Source organism: Cylas formicarius, unplaced genomic scaffold, assembly GCF_029955315.1.
Source record: "Cylas formicarius isolate icCylForm1 unplaced genomic scaffold, icCylForm1.1 PGA_scaffold_7__23_contigs__length_41026272, whole genome shotgun sequence".
In the NCBI taxonomy this organism is placed as follows: domain Eukaryota; kingdom Metazoa; phylum Arthropoda; class Insecta; order Coleoptera; family Brentidae; genus Cylas; species Cylas formicarius.
The window spans coordinates 8655353-8680224 of NW_026844352.1; the positions used below are offsets into that span (position 1 = coordinate 8655353).

The following is a 24872-nucleotide window of genomic DNA, read 5'->3' on the forward strand; positions in this document are numbered from 1 at the left end:
GCACTATGATGTTCTATTTGATACCGAATTAAAAATATATTAAAATAGCGCAAAATAGTTGCTCTTATGAAATATAGATATCACATTACCGATTTCATGTAGCGAACTACAACAACTTATAATTTAAGCATAAAACTTTAACGTTTGTCAAATTACTTTAAACAACAATAGGGAAATTCTTGTTATGGTAATATTAAGAAATATTAAGATTCCAATGTTGCCACCGAAAATGTTTTTGTTGAATAGAGCAAAGTCTAAAATTCCTTAGTTGTAAATTCCTATGTTATAAATTGTTTATAAAATGTTTAATTCTTCAGAAGCACCAAATTCACACAAATTTTTCTCGCTGGTGGATATCTAGAATAAATATTTAAAGTTGGGTTTGGTTATGCTTGAAGCACTATAAACGACAACTTTGTTTACATTTTCTCCCAATGACGGTGTCGAAACGGGCTGCAAATAAAGGTACTTGTGAATAAGACATCTTTAAAGTTGCAGCAACTAAAAATATGCCACTTTGTCGGAATTAATAGAACGACATTTTCATGACTTGAAAGCAGATATTGCGCGGAAACCACTGCTTCACATTCATGGTAAGTCGTGTTTGATGGCAGGTTAGACATTGCCGCTTCTTTTAAAAATTAGAAGCATTTTTGAAAGGCGACTAATATTATTTACAAATCTTTTGGATACCTCCTGGTGACGTTTCGCGATGAAGATTTGTAAATTTACATTTAAAATGGAAAATCCTGTTTATTATTGCATTGCATTATTGTTGTATAATGTTTTTCCTTAGCTCATTAACGCACATATAGGTTTTTGATGAACAGATATTTACCGCGCACTGTTTATTTGTATGTCAGCTACCGATTTCAAGGTATGTTATCAATTCCTTTCTTCTGAATCCAAATAGGTACCGCAAAACACTTCAAAGGCTGATACAATAAAAGATCAACTTTATTTGATATGGACAAACACAAATATATTCAACGATCTCAGATGAAGCGCTTACCCATTGACAACTAGTTTTCGAAAACGATTTTTATTTACAGTTTGGTATATAATCCGTATAGCTGTTTCGTGGAGCAAAATGTATTCGAAACGGTTGAAAATTTTGCTCCTAACCTAGGTTATTAACAACTATTATTAAAATGTTTTGTATAAAAGTTTTGGACAATTTGAATGGATCAAGGTCGTATATTGTTGCTTAGTTTGATGGTTAGTAGTTTTGTTTGGAACCATTTTGGTTAGTTGTGTTACTTTTAACTGAACTATCAAAATAAGTATAAATTACGGAGTCCCATTTAAAACAATGTAATTTATCATTAATAATCTAACCTTATACAATACAACATTGGGGTCGTATTATTAAGTGATACAAATACAGGTTGTCTCAAAATTCAATATAAAACATTTTTATCAACCAAAACATTTCATAATTTCTTTGGTAGGAGCAAATCAAAATTACTTTTTTCGTTCAAAAATAAACGAAAAACCTTATTCCTCGCACTAATACATTTAATTACAAAACGGGTTACTTTTGAAGAATTACGTTAAATAAAGGATCTTATGACCTCAAATAAGCATGGCCAAGCTTTATGAAAGTCATTTTTTAAAAATTTTAAGTAATTAATAAAAAATCTATTTCATCGGAAAGTCCATTAACATGCAAGTTTTTAACTTTTATCTTGGATTTTACCTTTTCGATAAGTCAAATTTTGAAAATCTATCTATCTAAAAATCCAAGAGAGTTACAATATTTCTGTTTGTGACACCTGTAAAACCATCAAACGTACAAAGACACCCTGTATATTAACGCCCTGAAAATAAATAAAAAGCCCGTCCAACACGCGAAACGGCTATACGAAACGATCACAACGAAAACGGTCCTTATTTACAAGTTTAATATCACATTTTTTTTAGTCAGCAGTTCCTAAACTCCCGCTCCGTCACTCTGAACTTCACGTAATCCATAAAACTTCCGCCGCGCACATCACGAAATAGGCCCAACAGGAATAGAGCGCTGACGCTCCGTCGGCAGTGTCTTTCGACGCCTCGAGATTCCCCCGGGTCACCTCCTCCTGGCATCTACCGATGGAATCTATATCGATGTTGCTCATGGGCATTCCGTTTACTTCTAACGGCGATATACAGTAATTTTTCGATATAAACTCCAACATGCTGCCATTCGCTAACGGCCCGTCCAGGAGGGAATGGATATGGCAGTCGCACGGAAAATGGTTCGATATCACAGTTAGTTTCTCGACTTCAACCAGAAGAGTTTCCGGTCTCGGTACCTCTAATATATGGTTACCCTGGAATTTTACGTGGCCGATGTGCTGCTCGACAGTCCAATTCAGCCACTGGACCGAGTCGATTTTGTTATTTAAAAAGTTTAACGTACGGACGTAAGTCATTTCGTCGAAGGCGTCGCCGTCGATGTTGCCGAGGTCCGATTCTTGAATCGATAACACGTTGATGTTGGTTAGGCCTCGGAAAATACCCCTCTTGAGGCCGGGCAGGTCCATGAACGCCAGCTTGATGTAACCTACCGTGTCTAATCCGTTAAAGCAGTCGGGCTCGAGCACTCTTATCCCTGACGGGAAGCTTATTCGCTCGACGTTTGTTAAACCGCTGAACGCGTTGCTATCCAGTTTCGTAATCGGATTGTTAGTCAGCACCAAAGATCTGAGGTTCGTCGTGCCGGCGAACGCGTAACCCTCGACCCTCCTGATCTTGTTGTGGCTCAGATAGATCGACGTTATGTTCTGCAATCCGGCGAACGCGAACTGAGCGACGGTTTCGAGTGGAGTCTGCTGAATTGACAGATCGCGGAGACGTGGCAGGCCCCTAAAAGAATAATTCCGTAAACAATATTGAAACTTCGTAGTCTAGATGAGGCGAAACGCATAATCTAGTACGATATTTTTACTTGTCCACAAATAATTGATGTGGATTTGGAGAAATGTAAAGTAATTTATACTCAAACTACAGTATCTACAGTCTACGGTGTAGATGAAACTTTCGCGAGAGAATATTCACAAATACTGGGACGACCTTTGCACTAAGCATGGAAATAAAATATATAAAAAACCAAAAACTACGTATTCAAAGGAAGACTTGGATAATTTTGGGTACCACTATCGCTAAATTACATTTTCATTATGTATTCAAACCAATATTTCAACTAAAAAACCAACTTATTTCCCTTTAGTCTTGGGCGTACAAAACTATTATAATCAACTATTCTGACAGATATGTATAATAGAGTAATAAAATGGGAAATACCGCCCGGTTCCGCTTAATATGGGTATCGCCATAGGCGCAGGGAAATTTCTGTGCGTTAAAATTATTTTCGAATGTCAAAGGGTATTAAGACGACTTAAAGAAAAAGGAAGAGACCAATCGTTAATTTTTCTAACCCTTCAAAAATGCCATACGGGAAATTGCACTAGGACATGAAATCGGATGTTTTTCAAGACTATGTCGGTCAAAGGCTAACTTAGTAAAAGTAGAGAAGACTCGAACTTCATCTTGGAAAAAAACATAACTTGATATTGCAAACAATATCAAACATAGAGATATCAACCGGGTGCCGTTTCATGTTGATTTCCATGAGATTCCAGTTAAAATCAGCTTTTTCGTCACTTATTGCACAGAAATGGATGCGTACAGGGACTATTTTTAAACAAACATCGTTTTATTAAATGAAAATGAAATACCTTAAGCTACTGTTTGCTCAAGGCATTGAGTGTTTTAAAAAATAATATTATTTCGATTGTCACTCAATTAGATACAGGGTGATCAAATTAAGTTGCAATCAAATAATGAAGTTGAAAAGCTTTTTAAACGGAATACCTAATATTTTGATACATTTTTAAATAGCCCTTTAAAAGACGAATCCAACGATATATCTAAATATCTCTATATCGATCTCTAATGCACCGAAAATAATATTTTTTCGCAAACAATATTCAAAATTGAAATATTTTTTATCGATTACGAGGTGTTGCAAAATGTTACTACTCTGAATTTTTTAAAATCAAACATCCTGTAGATTTTTGCATTTTCGCATAGCCAATTAAAAGAAGAATCCAATGATATACATCAACATTGGTCTGCCTTACACCGCTTTGAATTTATTGACAATTTTTATCAATTCCGAGGCAATATCATCGCAATAACCTCAATTCTGAAAGCGTCCCTAATATTTTTTTATGAAATCGATCAAAATTTATTTAAAATTGGTCGCATTTAATTGATTAGCTGCATCTAAAATTTGTTGTTGTAATACAAAAACTTTTCTATTTTAAAGTACCGCCACAAAAAGGAGTAAAGTTTATTTAAATCCGGGCTTAATATTATTTTTTAATAAATCTAAAATAAATAAAATATTGGCCCTATCTCTTTAAATACCGCACTACACTTTGTTATATGGCCACTTATTTTAAGTATGTTAATAAAGAATAGTAAGTAATACGAGACATATGCTTAATGCTTAATTATATAAATTGGAGCAGTCGGTATGTTCCTTTTGCCCGCGTTTTTGGAAAACTTTCCGTTGCAAGTAGTGTACCGAATTGCCATCACTAATCTATCGTGATTTGTGCGCTGGATTACCCTTTTCGATTGTCAGTACATTGGATCGACGGTACGACATGCTTCTGTTTCAACAGTCAAGAAAAGGACTCCAGATCTACTACGCAGAGCACTTGGGACTCCTGGCACCAGCGGGACTAATTGGTCCAACCCAACTTCCACTACAACCAATACCTCACTTGGAAAGTGAATCTCTTCGACGAAAGTGTTGGTTGATACAGGAACGAAACTAGGAACTTATTGTAAATTTTTACCAAATTGTTCCTTAAAGTTGTGACTGCTGTTAGTTAAGAAGTGAAAATTTTAAATTTGTTGGCGAAAATTTGATGAAGAAATTTAGAAATAGCTTATCGGATATTACTTATCCTCGAAGAGATAATTCCACAAATAATCAACCTCGAGGTATAGACGAACTTTAATATTTCTCTATTATATTGTAGGGACGAAAATAATTCTGCTTTTATAAATACGAGTCTAGAAACTAAAGCTATTAGTGCAATGGCCGACGCTTTGAGATCAACCGCTAGTTTGCTAAAAACCTTTCCCGTTTGGATTCTTGTATAAAACAAATCGATATTTTTCGCACAAGATATTTTAACAACGAGGTATCGGAACAAGAATGTGTTATTTTGGCAATTAAATGAAAAATACTAGGAACAGCCGAATATTTTTTTATTAACCAGACCTTACAGCTTGGGTCGAGATAAGGTTAGCTTTAACACAAAAATTCAGCGATCCAATGACTCATGCAAATCATCAGCAACAATTAATATTTATATCCAAGAAAAACGAATCTACTCAAGATTATATCCAAAAACTCAAAGTCTTAGTCACCAAAATTAATACAAAAATATGTTCTGAAATTCAAAATGCCGAAGCGAGAGCAATATTAATTTCTCAAAACGAATTAACAGCAACACCAAATCTTTTGGCGAATATTTCCAATGAGTTGAGAACGTTACTTATAGTTCAAAATCCCCAAAATCTAAACTATGAAATCCTAACAAGTCAAAGTCAAAAATAATTATCTACAAAATAATAACCTAATGCGGCACAATATACAGAAACCAATCAATCATAGTTTGCCAAACACCCAAAGAGTATTCAACAACCCACCGATTTAACTCTATAGACAATCGAATTTGTCTTTTAAACTTTTAAACCCCCTAATCAAACGTCCAATGAAAATCAATTCTTCCAACCACAAAATCAACTTTTCAAACCTCAATTCTTTAAGCCACAAAGCCAATTTTTCAGGCAACGCTTTCAGCAACCCCACACCTCAAATCAAAACAACCCCCCGAACTCAAAAAATCAATACCCCCAACCAATGTCAGGTGTAAGTATACAACCTAAAAAGCCATTTTCTCAAATAAGACCACAATATAATCATTTCCAACCCACAGGTAAACAAAACTTTACATTCCAAGAACTAACGCATGTGGAAAACAGCGAACCCCGAAATTAATGAACCTTAAGCTGACTTAACTGAACTTAACGAATACGATTATTACTGTAATTATGACTTCAACTACGAGCATGTCGAACAGTTCGAAGAGGAAAATAGCATCATTGATCAATTAGAAAATTTTCAGTCAGTAGCCTCGGACGAAGCCAACCCTGTTTAACCCTAAATAGTTTTCAAATAAATCAGTTACCCTACATCGAAATTCCTAACTATCAAATCCGTTTACTTATCGATACAGGTTCTCATGCATATTTTCTTAGACCCTCTTTAATTAGACCTTACGGTGCAGGTTCAGCCACACATAAAGCAAATATGTAATTATTTACATGCATTGGTATCACCGATCCAACTGAATTTATTCTATGCTCATTTCATGAATATTTTGATGGTATTTTAGGAATTAAAGATTTTTGTAAACTAAATCTAAATATTGATTTAAAGAATGCAAGGTTAAAAAACCACTATATACAAATTCCCTTTCAATGTAGACAAAATTTCGACGACTACGTAGTAGAAATTTCCCCAAAAACTATATAAAAAGCAACACTTAGGACTAATCTACCTAATAATACGACATGGATAATGCCCTACTATCGTGACGATGAAGTTGAAATACAACCAACCCTTGTTACGATTACAAAAAATTAATATACTATTGATATATCTAATCATTCAGAAAAATCAATTGCCCTCGAAGGTAGCGTTAATAACAACCTACCTATAGAACCATTCGAACTTAACAACTTTGAAATTAAATTCTTTAACCGATCTTCGACCTTGTATATTTGTCTCAAATTCAAGTTTATTTTCAGAATTCCAATAATGCATATTTTTCGATTATGTAATATTAGTAATATTGCTGGTGAACCGGCCTTCCTGTATATAACGCCTAATTTTCATTTGACCCAACATTTTAGTCTTGGTGGCGAATGGAGAATAATACGCAAAACCCATCAATTGACCCTAACTCGGGTGGTGCTACCTGCACTTTCGTTGGGCACCTCGGTAGTGCCTTTGCATACCCAATAAGGTTTTATAACTCCACGCCCCCCTTATGAATAGACCTTAAGAATTTTCTTATCAAATTTAAATCTTAATTGTTTGTGTGGGCCAGAATGTTTAGAGCTCATTTGTACGTATTAGTATTCCCATCATAATATTCGGTATCTACACAGTTGAAAACAAATACACTTGACAGATACTCATATCACGAAACCGTTGACAATTTCGGGTGACGTATCCAACTAACGTAACATACTTATTAAAAAGATGAAAACGGTCCGTAAAAATTAACTGTCAAAATAGGTTTCCATCAAGTATGCAAAATTTGCATTTGTGTAGTGTGAGGAATTTTTTGCTGCTGTTTTAGAAGATAAATAGCAATTATTATACTGAGAGTTAAGGATCTCTTTGGTTGTAAGTTGTAAGTAAAATCACATTGCAACCAGTATTTCACAAAATATGGATAATTTTTATCGACCCTGTTATTAGAATAAATATGTCGCGTAATTAATATACATTGTTCTAGTTCAGAAAAAGATATTATTTTCCGATTAGCTTTAATTCCTGAAAAAAATCCATCCCGTTGTGCGTACGTCTAATAAATTATAGTGAAAAATTTGTATTAATACGAAACTGACAATTTCTACCTTTGGAAATGCTTATATTCGATGTTCTGAAAACTTTTCAAAATGAAATTCCCAAGTTATTTGTACTTATCATTTGTTTGCTTACTGTCTATGTTGCATGTTCTTTACTTCTCTAGCAGGATGTTGTAAAATAATCCCAAAGCCTTAATAGATTGCGCCTGCTACGGCTTAGCTTTTTAGCTCTTAAGATCATGTTAAAACATGTTTCCTCTTTCTTAGAGCTGATGAATGAAAGTAAAGAACCAAGATGCGCGAGGTTTCAATCCTCACAAAAATAAAAGCTTTTATCTATTGACGGCTAAGACTTCCAACTCTTAAAGAACATCTTCAGTCAAGAGTTCAGTATAGATCAGTAGCGGCGCATAAAACACATGAGTTTCCATTCCTAAACAAAATCTTCAAAATTTCGTCCATTCTTTTTTATCACAAGCTATACCTTTTGACCATTTCGAGATTGTCTTATTACAAGGCACCATTCTAACTACGGCCAGCAACGGGAAAGTACAAGGGAGATACCTGTTTAAGATTCCACTTATTTAGCCATTCCGTTACGTGAAACTTAGACTAACAATCTCCTTTCAATAAATTCTAGTTTCCCTATCTTGTACGTTCTGCATGAAGGATCAACCGTCCGGCGGGTTACGATTATTAGTTAGGTAATAGTGGCTTTAATTGTCTATGTTAACAACAGCGTTAACAGTGTCAACTCTGCGGGTTGGTTTGTATTAAGCCAAGGCATCAGATCGATTATTTGCTATTGTTTTGACACTATAAATTGCGATTAAGTTTTGATTGCATATTACAGTAAATGGTCCTTACAAAAAAGTTCTCAAAATTTTCGTTTATCAGTTTTAACTAATTCTCGTTAATTTGTTGTTGCTTGATCATCCAGCAGATTCTCACGGGTCTAAAAGTTCATATTTCATATGAATATTTATTCATAAAATATTGAAAACATTTATTATTGCAACATTTATAGGCATCATCCATTTATCCAGGGTGTTTCCTGATCGAATGTCAATAATTAAGGGGGTGATTTTTGGGTCTATTTAAAAAAAACTTCATATGAACATACGTCCTAAACGTCCTAACTTTTGATATACAGGGGGATGTAAAACAAAATATATTTACCACTTTAGATGTGTTAATGAAAATTGGCACACATGTACTGTGTATCAAGAGGCATTATTTAGTCAACCGTTTTTTTTTTTAATTCATCAGTGGTGGGCGTACGGAATTTCACATTTCATAAAATTAGATATCTTGTCTTAGATAGATATTATATTTTTCACAAAAAAGGTTCTCGATTTAACCGGTGCAGTGGCGACTTAATTAACCAAAATATTATATGTTCATCGACAGCCAGTGGCACGCCACTAATTTCTTTAAAAAAAAATTTTGCACATAAAAATAAAAACTAATTTCTCTGCCTGCTGAGAAGAGGTTTTTATTTCTTTAAGCGAAAACCGTATATCGCATTCATTCATTCACATTCATTTAGAAAATACTCTGTATACTGTATTTAAAACTAAACCAGCATTAATATGACGCCCTTAATTTGTGATCCAACAGAGGTAAAACCTTTTGAAACAATTAGTTACAATAATAAATATTACAAAAATCGAATCAAACGGATTTAGAGCATGATCTTAATTTTCTTCGTTCAAAATCAACAAAATCTCAGTCAATCAGATTAGAGCAAGATGATATCCAAATTAATATATAAAGATATGACTCGTTTTGAGTTCGAAGAATCTATTAAACTTTTAATTCAGACAATATTCTTCTAATAGCATTTCTTTGCCGGATTTACAACATTATATGTCGATTTTGATTTAGCCGTATAAGATACTTGAAACGAGTTTGGATAGCTCGCTGATGGCATCTTAATCGATACATCTCATCCCAAAGCTCTCTTGTGCTCAAAGACCAGAACCTACTGGTCCTAGTAATTATAAACCATTTGACATCGATAAAACGATCCCCCCCACACCAGTTGAAACACAATCGCTTTGTGACCCTGACGTCGGCCATATTTGAAACGGTCGATACCCGCCAAAGCCCTAATCCCCCAGGATAACCTACCTGAAAGCGAAGGGCTTAATAATTGATATGTTGTTCCCGTCCAACGAAAGCTTCCGCAAGTACCTGAGCCCTGCGAACGAGTCGCTTTTAATAATTGGGAAATGATTTCTCGTTAACGACAAATGCTCCACGGTGGATGGAAGCAGCTTCAGCGGGATGTCGCGCAATCCGCCTGAGTTACACAAAACCTGAAACAAAATTACACGTTATTGAATTTTATAATTGTAGTCACGCAATTATTTGCATGAGAAATTTCGGATATCTCATTATTATTATTCAGTCTGGAAAACAATATGCTCCGTTTGATTTTATTTTAACGTTTTGATTCTAGACTGTCGACACCGCTTAACAGTTGGTTCGATTCTTTTACACATCGTGAGGTCTGAAAATATTTTTATCTTTCAAAATGTAAACTTTTCTCGTCCTTGTTTTGTCCTAGTCATAGTGAGAATGACCGAGAATTTCGCATCAACTTCGTGAATTTTGCCAGCCACCAGACACAAAATAGACAGTGATTTTGTAACAATTTGCATAAAATAGAAAAAAAATTATTTTCTTTCGGGTAAAGTTGGGATCGAGGATGGCGTGGTTGGCAAGGCGTTGGACCTGTCAGCTCGACTTCGGAGGTTTTGCGTTAGATTGCCATCAGGAGCCTTGGGTATTGGGTTTGTGAAAAACATCTTCCAATCCGCCTGTTCACCGCGGAAGATTTTGGGTGTATACCTCCATTAGGGAACAGATCCGCGGCCAGTAGTGGAACCCAACAAGGCTTAGAAAAAAAAGTCCGAAAATATTTACAAAAAGGAATTTATTTAACAACTTGAAAATACTCAACAATTGTTGTTAAAAACAATTTTGAAGAAATTATTATTTTAAAAATATTTAGCACTCGCAATTGGTACTCGTAAAGTACAAAATGCAAAACAATATTATATTAGATAATAATACAAGAGAATTGAACTATACTGAAGCAATTTCTGCTTGTAATATATATTGGTTATTGGATGTACGGTTACTGATTATGCAAATGCTTATAACAAAATAAGCTATTTATTTTATTATCTAAAAAGTCTGTCCAAAACGGGATTGGTTGTAGATCTACAGTTGCAATTCATTCAAAGACGGGCAGAAAGAATGTGTAAACCTACTAAAATCAAACAGATTCGAGGAGAAAACGAAAAACCAGATGCAATAAAAAATCCAATACCAATTTCCTAAAATAATATTAATAATACATCCATTAATCGCAAATGTATTGCCCTTAGATTTCATCAATCAGTTTTTTTATGTTGGGAAAATATTACATATTTATTTATATATAAGGTGTGCCAAAAAGCATAGTACATCAAATTTATATATTTTTTAAAATTGTATATTATTTCATAAAAAGAAAGGACATTTTACGCTGATTATCATCATCATAATGTCACGTCATTCTCCTTCTCTCTTCATTTTAGGCAAACTGCCTGTTTTTCTTCGTGCCCTCTATCTATTGGGGTCGTAAATTGTGACTCCATATTTTTCACAACGCTACGTCTTTTGTTTAATTATGACAGTTACGGCATATCTTGAATATTCTTATTGTTCAAAAATGGATACACGAATTACGATTTCAGTTGACAAAAAATTGAAATATTACCGTTGCACATCTAAAACACAAAATTACGAGTATATAAACACTAATTAATTGATGCCAATCATAAATAGTATTTTAATGAGTTCTTTAATTTAATCTATATTGCCATGCTTCCTAAAATAAATATTGTTTTTTAAATACCCCCACAAATAAGTATCTGGGAGATTAAGATCAGGACTATTCTACATTTCAACTTAAAATTCTTAAATATATTTGCCGAGTCATCGTCGAGTTGTAAAAAAATAAGTTCTTCAAAATTTTTCAACAACATTTTAATTTAATGTTTTGCCAAAAATATATTTAAATATAATTTAAATATATATAAATATAATTAATCTATTCGGATAGACAAATGATATGTATATCCATATATTCAAGTCTGTTTCTATTTGCACATTTATCATTTTCTATACAGGGTTTGCCTAAACTAGTGGGCCAAATTACAACAGCATATTCTACGTCCACAATAGGTCCTAGTTTGGACCTGAAAATAGGTTTAGAAATTGTTGCGAAGATTGGGCGTACTAAATATGATTCTAAAAATATAAATGTCAAATTGTGGTTAGGAGCGCAACTTTTCACTTTTAGACTTTGTTACGTGAAAAAGGTACTATTTCTGTGGCATAAATAAAATTACGTACAATTGACTGAGCCGCCTCGACCTATCCACTTGTTTGCAAAATTTTTACTATTACCATTTATTGGCAAAATAAACCTATCAACAAATTGCCTATGATACCTGTCCAAACATCTGTTGTCAAATTATCATGTAGAAACACATCCATCACATATTTCGAGCCCACCCCGAGGCAGAAAAGCGAAAACTACGTGGATTAAGGCATATAGCAACGGGGGCAATAAAAATCGAAGAATCTATCGGATCTACAATTGGTCTTTGTCCAACAAAACTTGGGAACTGCAGCCGCTATATCGGCGAGAAAGTTGTCTCAACTAAGAATAAAAATATTTTGTTGTGCAAACGTGCAAGGGTGTAAATTATGCGAAAAACCAAGAAGCAGAACGCTAACTCTGATTCAAATGTTGCTGACAGTTCTAAATTGTGACAATTTAAATATGGAAAATTATTTAGGGAAAGTCAGTGAAGAAGTCTTGGAGCTTTAGGAAGCAATAGGAACTTTAACTATTAAAGTTAGGGAACAAGATTTAAATTTAATAAATCTAACTAGATATAGCTGGCGGAAAGCAACTTGCATTTTAACCCTACGAATTGCGATGTTGTCAAAACATTTTTGTAGCGATACACAAGGAGCACTGTGTTATCCTACACCCGGGGTGAGACACAATTAAACCCAGTCGCAGCATACTGTTCGTATATTAATTATTTGTAAACCAAAAACTATACAAATATAACAAGACAATTATAATACACAATGCGTTCGTACTAAATTCTGCGTTGCGTAATCTTTCACATTGATGAGCTGCCACTGTCCGTCGTTTTTTCTTAGCTTCATTGCAATCTTCTCAACAGACTCTTCCCTTCCGGAGGCTTGGAATGCAGTTGATATCTGCTGTAGCCGATGATAAAAACGACTCGTCTCGTTGAGGGAGGTCTCTGACATCTGTTGGACTGGTTGGTCACCTTGTATTTAAAACATTGTAGTCTTAATACCCATCGCTCTATACTGGCAGGTGGTCTAGACGATGGTCTAAAAGCAGTCTCCAGTCTCAATGACGAACTCAATATCTAAGCCCATAAGATAGCAGTAAAACCTCTCCACGCCCCATACCAACGGAATACCTACTTTCTCAGTTTCGTTGTTCCGTACTAATGAATCATTTGCTTGCAAACGAGACGAGTCTCGGACGTTCCTGGTCAAACTGGATAAGAACGGCACCAAGTGTTACAGGAATTGCACCAGCGATCAACCGTGTTTTTCTAGAAGGGTCGAAGTGGCTCAGTATTGGAGACTTGGAATGACCATCAGCCAGTCGAAGTTCCTCTGATGTTCCGGCGTCCAATGAAATTTGACTTTTCGTTTTGTTGGCCGCCGCAAAAGTTTAGTGAGGGAAGCCAGGAAACTACGCAAATCTTCTTTGGGTCACGGTGGTCGAAATTGGACTTTTTCCCTATTTGGCTCAATTCCTTTTTCCGATAGATGATGGCCTAGGAAAGGCTCCATGCCTACATGTTAACTTTTGATGAATAAATAACAATGATAATATGGATAAGCAATTTCCTGAAAATTTGAAAATGCTAAAGATGGGAATGCTAAACAGTGTATTTTTAAAATCTACTTTACTCGGAAACGGTCCATCCAATCAAATATACCTCGCAACAGAAAACAACTATTCCTATTTTGTAAGAAAAAGCTCAAAAACTCAACCCATAAAAAGTAATGGGAGTTTTTGTTACGTATACCTCTCAAAATTTGACAATTTATAGTTTTTAAATCAGATTCAGCATGTCAAAATCACTAAAATGCTTAAAACTTCAAAACATTCCATCAATTTTACGGTCTATTAGTTTTATAAACGAAACTAGGGCTTATTTTAAACGTACAATATGCTGTTATATTTGGGTCGAATAATTTCGTCAAACGAAACCATTCCTTTATTGAATTTTGCACAATAATAATATTCAAGATATGCCAAGATGTAACCACAGTACAAGAGCCTTTATTTTTATGAAATAATATATACAGTTTAAAAAATATACATTAAACCCTACGACTTTTGTATTAATTATTTTTTCGTAAAATGTAAATTAAAAATGGTAGAGGAGGTAACTTTTATAACTGGTCGCCCTTGTTCATTTGTTTTGTTTTATTTTCTAATTTTCTTTTGTCAAAAGTTTTCAATTATTTATTGTTTATCTTATATTATTGTTAACTACTACTATAAATATTTATTGTAAACCACATTCCATTAAGCGATTGCATTTTTTATTGTGCGTTGACGAACAAAATCCCGGGAAATTTTGTATATTTGGCACATTGGCGAGGATTTTTACTTAACTCTTTTATTTGCTCAATTTGTATGAAGTATCCAATAGACTATTATAATTATTACTATTACCCTGTTGGCAGCAGAAGCAAATTTTTACTGATATTTTGTTTATACAGAATATTTACAAAGTAAGTTCTTTTTACTTATATAATAATTCCGCACTATAAAAGATTACGGTATTCTTTATTCGACAAATTTCGAAAAGTATAAATCAGTTGCATAAATACATAATTCCAAATAAGTCATTTTTCTGAAAGACTCGTTGATTAAATTTACTCATTTTTTTCGTAAAACTAACCAAAATTTTCTTTATGGATATCTGTGTACGAATCATTGTTTTACTTCTAGAACGGGATTTTATTTTCCATATCGTCCACGAATTGGTAGTATGTATGGTTTTTTATAGTTTTTTGAACGCAGGTATGCGCGAATTGTTTTATTTCCAGACTTATATTTATTTCCATCTATATTTTCACTCTATTAAACCTAATACGTTTCTCAATTTTTCTTTTGCATTGCGTTGAAAATTTGAAACTGAAACACTTTCTATACTTCTTTTTGCTTGGGTCTGCTCCGCTTTACTACTATAAAGATTTGCGAGACAAATCGCAAGCTGACTGCTGCTTTATTTCTGAAGATGTTTTCCTGTTCGGTAAGGCTTCTTGTATTTGCAAACTTTTTCTTATTGCAAGGCAGCAAAATTTGAGAAGCAGCGAAACTTCCTATTAAAACAAAATATTTGTTGTAAATGCTAATCTGAAATTCAATTAATTACGATTTCTCGAATATTTATTAAACATTTCCAAAATCTTTGAAATACAAAATGAAACCAAAAAGTGTTTAATCGCTCTCTAGGGACGTTTTAACGTTCGATGCCATAACTAACACACACGCGCGCTTTGCAGAGTTTCCTAAAGTTTAATTTAGTGGAATGGGCAGAATAAGCGGAGCCAAGTCAGCAAACTTATCGGGAGACAGTTTGCCGGTCATAATTTTCCATAGCAGAATTCTCGGCCCTTATTAAGTAAAAAAGCAGACGCTTCGCATTTTAAACGCAAACGCTTTTAATGAACCTCTAATCCTTTCGCATTGTTCTTTTGGGGTAAATAATGAACCATTTACCTTCAGACTATTTCCATTTCCGTTTTAGAAGAAATGCGATGATACTAATTCGATTAGATGTTAAAGTTTTTCTAGCGATTCGGGTTAATTGCTTGGACGAGATTTTAAATTTTCACTTTGCTTTAAGTTAAGTGTTAAGTGAATTTTGTTTTGTTAGTCGGAAAAGGATTTTAGCCCCGATAAGCCTGAAATATGTGGTGATTTCGTAGGAGCTTCGGTGACATTTTAATGTTTAATCAATGGGATAGAAACTAGTTCCAATGTAATCTACCAGAGCATTTCTTGAAACGAATGTAAAACACAATAAGAACCTAAAATTCTTTAGCCATAGAAGCTATTGACAGTCAACAAAACTATAGAAAAATATCGGGAGGGTCTTTGCCTAACAAAATATAATATAATACAACAAGATATACTTGAAAAAATAACACTTTACAAAAAAGGATTGTCTCGCGATTTTCACAAGTGATAACATTTGTCCTTCCTAAGAAAGAGATCAATGAGAGACGATCCACGTCAAACCTAACCTGAAATGGATATAAGGAGCAAATAGGACTCAGCCAGCCAGCACGAGACATGAGAGAGGAGAAGACAGAAAGAACAGATAACAGATAACCCAATGGTGATTTGAAGGAAGACTATAATTTTGTAGGTTTTTTTAGGTTTAGGTATTTTAATTGCATCAGACTCTATCAATTTATCAGACAAATATTTATAGGCTTGCCAATTTTATTAACTTTAAATACTGCGCATCTAATCTGAACCTTGAAATCTCCGTTGACTCATTGACATACTCAAACATGCTTGTATATGCAGATGCTGTAATAGATTCACTTACAGATGTGAGTTCTGAACCTCTTGTAAACTATTTAGGGAGAGCATGACTCAAAACTACATTACAATATCCAAACAACGATAGAACCAGGCCATCACATAGCCATAGCCTTCGGTATGATGTGAGGCTCTACAATGTGAGTGAGTCCGTAGGCATAGAAGTCGGAACTTGTCAATCCAAAATTTAAAGTTTTTGTGATTTATTGAACGGGTTCTATGACCAAGTTGGTACCATTTCATTTCACAAAATGCGGTGCGGATTGGGAACCAAGTGCTTCAAAATCATTAAAATAAAACCTTCTAGACTGAAGGTAAGACTGACAAAAGTTAATGCTCAATAATAATCAATAATATCAAGTTGTTATAGAAATAAAGGTAAAAATACCGGGTGGCACGGGCGTATTATAAATAAATTAAGTTATGGTCTCCAAAAACATCTAGCCCAAAGCTGGCGTGTTGCTGATGGTTATCTCTTTGAAAACTTTATCATCGATCGTTGTCCGCAGGTGAACCAGTGCAACATAACGCGTCAATTTTAAAATGATGAGAGTGATAAATGAACGAACCAAACTTCCGCGGAGCGAATGGAAATATCGACGCGAGATAAGTATACCGGAAGCCACACTAAGACTGGGGGATAAACTGAAATAAAGTTTAATGAACGCTTGTTGAGGGATTACGCTTCTTTATAAATAGAAAGTTCCCATATAGTCGTATCGAGCATTGAAATTGATTTAAAATATTACTAACTAGAATAATTGCAAATTAAAAATAAGGAAGTTATTGATATATAAGTTAAATGCTCTTAGTTTTGGTGGAAAGTATCTTAAGTGGCTGCCTAGTTCCCTTTCGCAGAGAAAGCAAAGGGTTCTCCTAGATTTAATTATTTTGTGATGTAATTATGGATCGATCTCCTTCTTCTTTTCGTTCCTTCTCCTAACGGAGGTTAGATATCATAATAACTATTCTGATATTATTAGCAGTCGCTCCGAATAGCTGGTTGAAAGTCATTCCAAAACATTCCCTTAAATTTTTGAGCTAAGAGGTTCTTCTCCTCCCTTGACTCCTGCCTGATCTTTACTTCCATAATGTTCTGGAGCATAGCATATTTGGGTCCCCTGATTACGTGGGTGAAGTATTCTTCTCTTTGGAGTGTTAATTAGTTCTTTCTGTTTCTGAATTCTTTGGCGCAGTTCTGAGTTGGAAACCATGTCAGTCCATGAGATTCTCAATATTAACAGACAACTCCGAACCTGTTGAAGAAACATAACATCAAATCATTCTTATCCTTAACGCAAAATGTTCCATGTTCCTAAATACTTATATTTAGTTTGCGTCTAATTCATATCCTTTACACGTATCACTTAATCGTTGCAGAAGAGGTTGCAGATCTTCAAGCTTGTCTGTAATTATGATGGTGTCACCAGCATGACGTACGCTGTTTAATGGTCACACAATCCTGGCGTAAATCCATAATTTCATTGAAAATCGCCTCAGTACATAAATTAAAGAGCAACGGAGATAGAATACCAGCTTGACGTACGCCCTGCAAAATTTCTGCTTTATCTGTGAGCTGATCTTTAATTATAGGTTTTGCTGTTTGATTCCAGTAAAGATTTGCTATAATTCTGATATTCCGTCTATCAATGTTCTTGTCTTGTAGTATTTCTATAAGTTTCCGATGATATACCATTTCAAACGACTTTTCGAAACGAACAAAGCAAGCGTAAACGTCTTGATTCTTTCGATTCCTTCAAAAGTATGACATGTAAGGGCTATTGTTCTATGATCGGAACACTGTGTACCATTCTGTTTCCTAGGTAATTTTACAAATGTATACGAGAGCCTGTCTTAAAATAACTCCGGTTCAGTATATGATTCTTTCAAATCAGTTGTCGCTTAATATCCGATATAATACGGCCGTCGGAAGTTCTCAATAGAGTGTCATATATACTTCTATATTCTTCTCTTTATATGTTTCTTCATTCCGGTCATTCCTCAGTTTCTCATTTAAATTAAAGTTGTCATATCTCCGCTCACATTTTTCCACTTTTTCACACTTCCTCCTTATCCAGTCTTATTTGCCAGATTTAATCTTCCTTTGCGGGAATTATTTAACAATGTATTTTGATTATCCCTTAAATACTTGTACTTATACGAATCGTTTAAATGATATAACAACTAAAAGATATACGAGCTTAGATTTTATTGGGTTTAGCGTCAATTTTATCTTCCGCTTTTTCTGCTCGGCATTGAAATAGTGTAAAAAAATTAAAATTAGTCTAAAGCATATCTGACCGAGTTAGTTTAGCGAGTGAAGTAATTGAATAATATATAAAAAATAAGTATATAAGTATGAAAAATTCACTCTTCTACGAATTGGTAATGTGTCATCTTCTCAAAAATAGATATTAGATCAGTGTTCAGTTGAATGCAGTGAATTTAGAAAAAGTGAGAAACATTGTTATAAACTCAAACCAAAAGGTCGGTTTCCTAAATCAAATTTAAGGTTTCTCTTTCAGGAAAAAGGGAAAGCGATGAAGTGAAGCATCCAGTGTCTGGACTAATTTAAATCTGTCGCGGATCCTATCAAAAATTCCGGTAAATATTTAACTTGGGCTTAAAGTCGATTAAAAATTCACGACAGCGGCCTATACACGCGCAGAGACCTAAAAGGGATCCCATATAATTTTTTACAGCCCGCTAAGTGAAGATAAACTTTGCCGTTTTTATGGCTTTTTTATATAAAGGAGCATGTTTTTCACGCGGAACGTTATTATTTCCGACACAAACTGATGTATATTATACCCTAAAAGCTGGAAATCTACTACACTCATTATCGCATGAGCACATGAAGTATATTACCCGTTGTTATCGGCATTAAAACACTGACATGAAAAATAAGATTTCGTTCCAGAGAAATACAATTTTTATTGCAAACCGACGCGTAGGTATTTAAGTAAATGTGTGGATCTACTTTTCATATTGGATATACAGGGTGTCCCAGTAAGGGCAATAAGGTACGATGTCGGGGAAAGGGACGGCTCCAGGAATTAAAAAAAATTATTAAGTAAATCGGACAATTCATAATGTTGGAAATTGAAAATTATGTTCCAGTTTCTAAAATAGCCAATAGGCGGCGTTATTGTTATCTTGAATATGAAAACTCAGTATCTAAAAAATTTCTGATATAAACCATAGTTAAAGCTGAATACATTCAAATGCTTTTTGCTTAATGCTCTTTGCTTTATCTCTGGGAGGAAAGTGGTGGTGTTCAAACATTTTCCTAAAGAAACGCCATATCTTCGAAAAGTTTTAACGTATTTTAATAAATTTAGAGTCCTCAAATGGCCTAGGCTACAAATCGTGATATGAATGCCACGATGGTGATAGCTTACTTTGCCATTACGAATTGACCAAATAAAACAAAATGTTTTTATTTATCTTTATTCTTTTTCCACAATAAATTCGAAGGGCAGCAAATTACCCCATAACTGACATATCTACGTTTTGGTTAGTTTTGGTCAGCCGTTTTTAAATATCTACTGTTATGATTTAATGTTATATTAATAACTAAGTCTAATCAACTAACCTAAACTAATCAATTGTAAAAAATTAACCAATAATTAACTAATTAAAACGGTGGGCAATGAAGAACATTAATTTCATCAGATAGAAACAAAAAGAATTGTAAAAAACGTGAAAAACATAAATAATAATATTTTATTTTGATTTGATAATTAATTAGCGTTTTATTTGGAAAATTCGAGAAAGTAATAACATTAATAACAACCCTTGAGCGTTTCTTTATTCATATTTTAGGTTAGGATAAAGGTTAGGTTAAGCCCACATCTAATCATTTAATTTTTCAAAGAAACTTCCATTGCTACTGAGTCGAACTAGCTAACGTTTCACCTTCAGCTTCTTCAGCCTGGCGAAACGTTAGTTAGTTCGACTCAAGAAAAACCGATGCAGGAGGAATACAGAAGTTTTATTAAAAGTATCTAATCACTTATTCTTTTTTCAGACAATTATTATTTTTTTGTGATTACATACCTCATAGCACCACTGTTAGCTAGGAAAAGATCTTTTTAACGGCTTTAATTATATTACAGCGCTTTAAACCTTTCTCGGGATGTGTCAATTTATTTAAAAAAAATATTTAAACACATTTAACTTAATATAACTTTTTAAAATATCAGTTTTAAAGCAGTGAGGCTCTAATAGAATCAATGTGCCATCAATATATTGACAAATGAAATATTGTGGGATTATTGTTCTTGCTCCAACTGTAACACAATATAACAATAACAACATTTTCCTTTTAACTGGTACAATTTTCGAAGATCTTGGTGAACATTTAACTAATTATATAAATAATTTGAAGTAGTTCTTTGCGTAATTATCATATTTCTTATTTAACTAACCAAAAGCATTTCTGACATTCTGACCAATGGAACGGGAAACTCTCGATACAGAAATAAATTAAGTACTAATTCAAAGTTCTATTTTCAAGCTAGTACTGATTAACATCTTTATTAATAATGTATATCTTTATTTGACTTGATTATTGACAATGTAAAACTTTGGATGACTGAACGCTCGAGAGTGGTTCACTTCTAGCAGGCTTCTTTTGAATATTAACAAAAACCCAAACTTTGATCATTTCAATGAATATTGTGAGCTTTCTAGCATCACTTTTATGGTTAGAGGGCTTAACTCGCTGGTCAGCCTTGATATATCAAAAGCTTTGGTCTGCTTCATTAAACGCTCATTGAATAGTAGTCGGAGAAACCGTAATCTGGTGCAAAAATGGTTTATATAAAGCAAAAGCGCTTAGGATAATGGTTAGTTTTGTTTGTCGCGATTATTATCGACTTTTCCTTCGTCAACAGAGAATTAGGCCTCTGTCATGCATCTGCTTGTTTCATTTATATAAACTTTCCAACTAACCAAAACCACTGCAAATATTTATAAGTCCAACATGAAAAGTTGTACTATTGAAATATCAAAATTGAAATTATTTTAGTGAAGAATTTTTAAGATTTTAAAATTTTTGATTGGACAAAATTTAAGAGGGTTTAAAACTTTCTACAATGAATAAGAATATGTAAGATTCGATTTTAGGTTTTGCATCTCTTTCTCCCATACATGTTGTTTGTTAAATTAAATGTGATTTTTAATATCTCATAAAATTTGTGTTTTGCTTTTTGATATCTAATTCATATGCCAACTTAATGAATACTGAATGAATTGAATACTTTTAAACAGGGTTTCAAATTACATTTGGTGTAATAAAATCCAAAAGAACGTAGTCTAATTAACTAGGTCATGTTTCTCAAATCAGCGCTTAGTCAGCAGACATTCAGCTATTTAACGATGTAGCATTCCCCTGATTAACAACCTGGAAAGTAGTGTACCCTCTGGTCTGGCTTGAGTAACGAGTCATGGGGCTTCAGACTTCCACATTGCCGTGTCTAAATAGAACTCAGTACCACGAGTACAGAAGCTACGCCCTCAGTGACATTCAAACAGAAGACGTAGTCTTTCTAAGGCACACCATTCGTAGCCCAGCTTTTTAACACTTACAAATTTTTCTGAGGTTATTTATGTTATAGTGCTTTGTTTTTGAAGACTAAATATATATTTTTTTACTTCGTTCTGCCTTTTGGGTTTTGGTTGTGGTATTGAATTGTTTGAATAGAATATTTTGAAGACTCCATAGATTAACAGCTGCAACCTGAGTTTTATTATCACATACATTACTCATTTATAATAAATACACTAATCACATAATTAAAAATAATGAAATAGAAAATCATAAAAAAGAGGTCATCATCATTTGTCATTTTACTTGGTTATTTTGGCCATTCAATTTAAACTCAGCCTGACGTCACTAGTGTGACGTCGGTAGCTTGAATAACATCGACTACTGTTACTGTTACTGCTACAATTTGCTGATAGTGTATAATAGTAGAAATTAGAATAAATAGAAATAAACTGAACAGCAATTTTGAGCAACTGAATAAGATTACCTGTGTTTGCGATAGACAAAGGCATTCGGGTGGACAGGAAGGCAATATTGTCGTGAAAGTTGCGACGTGAATGAAAATGAACCCAAAAGCACAGCCAGCGGGCAGATAACTGCCAAGGTGCATCTGAAACAAACACATCCGTTACAGACAAGTTGCAAATTTCCCTAATGTTATTATTAATCTGCATAGGACGTTAGCATTATTTGCAGTGTGATTTGTAACTAACCAAAGGTCAAAAGAGATGACGGTGTTTGCATAAGTTTTCGTGTGTCTTTGGCAAAATAGACGTTTAGAAACAAACAACTATTTAAAGCAGGTCTCAATTTATTTCATAAGAATAAAAAGTAAGGGTTTTCTTTTTCATTTAACTTCGAGATTTTTGAGAGTATGTGTGGCGTATAATAGGCGAAATCTAAAAAAAATGTGAAATGAGTATAAACGGAAACACATTTTACACAAAATTATTTTTGCAAGTTACCGGCAACACTAAGGTTTCCTACGTCGTCAATAAAACACAAAGATAGGTTTATACAAGTTGTTCTGCAATGAAGCTGACGGTGATCATTTTTTAGGGTTAATTTTTAGAACTAAGTTTATTGAGTTTTGATATAGACGAAGCAAAATTAACACTTAATCATAAAAAAATACGTAAAAGTTTGACAAACTCGGAAAAACAATATTTAACATATTTTTAAACAGTCATTTTAACAAAATATTTAACCCCGTATCTTGGAAACTAGGCATTTTCTAGCCTAGCCTAAGTTCAATTAATATTTCTAGGATGATTGTTTGCTTGATGGTAGATTTTCCCTATTTAACGGTGCCTCTTTAAATACATTTTATGTAAAAAATAAAGACACGGTGTTGTCGAAACAATTGCCATGTCATAATATATAATTTCGTGAAAATCTGAACTTTTAGTTCCTATTTATTTTGATAAATGGATTTTCATCAAGTAAAAGCCACCTCAGTTCTACCTTTTATGTCTCGGTGCTAGTTGCGGACAGCCTGCAGTGTGTCACTACTACACTTTTTACGGAGATCATTTTCTTTTAACGTATGTTTTCAGTATGCTTTTGTCGGTACCACCTGGTCATGAATCGCCATTAGTCCCCTGCGATTCATGAAACAGGTATCCCGCTTAAAGAAAAGTATTTGAACGTAATTTATTTGTATATTTTAGGTTGGCTGTAAACCTCCCAGCGAGATCGCTAATAGATGATGCGGAGGAGAACCAGGGATTGTCGAAAGATAAGTCTGAATTTTTAATATCAGATATCCGCATTATATTTATATTACATTGATCTCGGTATAGCTCTTTAATTCTGCTTGTGGATGGTGATAGCCACAACTAAGGAGTGTTCGTTTCATTCTATCTACCTCTCGCATATCCGTTGCTTATAATAATAATTAATAATTACAATATTATTTTTTTTTTTTAAATAACCTAAAAGAGTTTAAAACGGAACTAGCGAAACCAATAAGTTATCTGAAATGCGAATCTTAATTCATTTTGAAATTAAATCCAAAAACGTATTCGTTAAAATCTGGCAACGATGTAACTCCCGTTAACTAAATTTTTAAGTAAATAGACGAAGTTAACGAAAGATTCGGAAGAGGCACGAACGGTTGAGAATTCACCTAGGGATAAAAGTTAGTAGAACTTAATGGCGGAACGTGTGTCAATCTTTAAGTTTAATGACTTCGGAAATCTGAAGGAATTGTTTCTTGCGAAAGGGAATATCGATGGAAAGTGGCAAATTCGACAAGACAGGGAAACATTGTAGTTCTGTGAATATAACTGCCGATCGGGCGAGTTAGTGAAGGCAAACGTTTTTGACCTGACGTTTATTCGACTTAACCTGTATTTATAGCGTATCGAGCAGTATTTCTTTCTGCCCCAGCTCGGAAGCACAACAGACGGTTACTTTTGACAATATAATTCGTAAAGCTAACTGGCCGTGAGTTCGCCTCTGAGTATTTTTTTTCTACTCCCAACTCTAAAATATTAACTATATTACCTAACAACATGATATGCGAAAAAACGGTGACTGGAGGAAACTTAAAAGCAATATCTGTGTCAGTCTGTTTGACTAGGAGATTTTATATTTATCTAATTAGTTAACTATCTAAAAACTTAACCACTTAATTAAGATGTAGTTAAGTTAAGTTATAAAAAAGAACAAACGTCATGACCAGAAAGGCGGCATTACATAATAATTAGTTCAACATACCGGAATCGGTATTCCGAAGGGTTAAATATATATCCTTAATTTTGTTTAAAACAGAATACTGATATTATTCTGTAGGCGATACACTGAGTAGGTAAAACATCTTTCAAACATACCTGATTCACGATGAGAAGGAGTAATTAACCAGAGGAATCATAAGTTTACATAAGTTCAAGTTCTGAATGTCAATCTAGGTTATTTTATTCGATAAATACCGAGGGCAATTTGTTGTTATGAGGGAATGAA

General features: G+C 33.9%; 1 protein-coding gene across 2 annotated transcripts in view; it reads right to left on the reverse strand.

The window, feature by feature from the left end:
- Nucleotides 1-670: 670 nt before the first annotated feature.
- The window catches only part of LOC132704864 (chondroadherin-like), a 222186-nt gene continuing 197984 nt past the window's right edge, over nucleotides 671-24872 (reverse strand). For both annotated transcript variants that reach the window (XM_060675162.1, XM_060675161.1), the window contains exons 3-5: nucleotides 22396-22518; nucleotides 9802-9989; nucleotides 671-2850 (exon numbers count right to left, since the gene is read on the reverse strand). In XM_060675162.1, coding sequence (XP_060531145.1) covers nucleotides 1962-2850; nucleotides 9802-9989; nucleotides 22396-22518 — 1200 coding nt within the window. In that variant the 3' untranslated portion in view covers nucleotides 671-1961. The remainder of the gene's footprint in view (nucleotides 2851-9801; nucleotides 9990-22395; nucleotides 22519-24872) is intronic.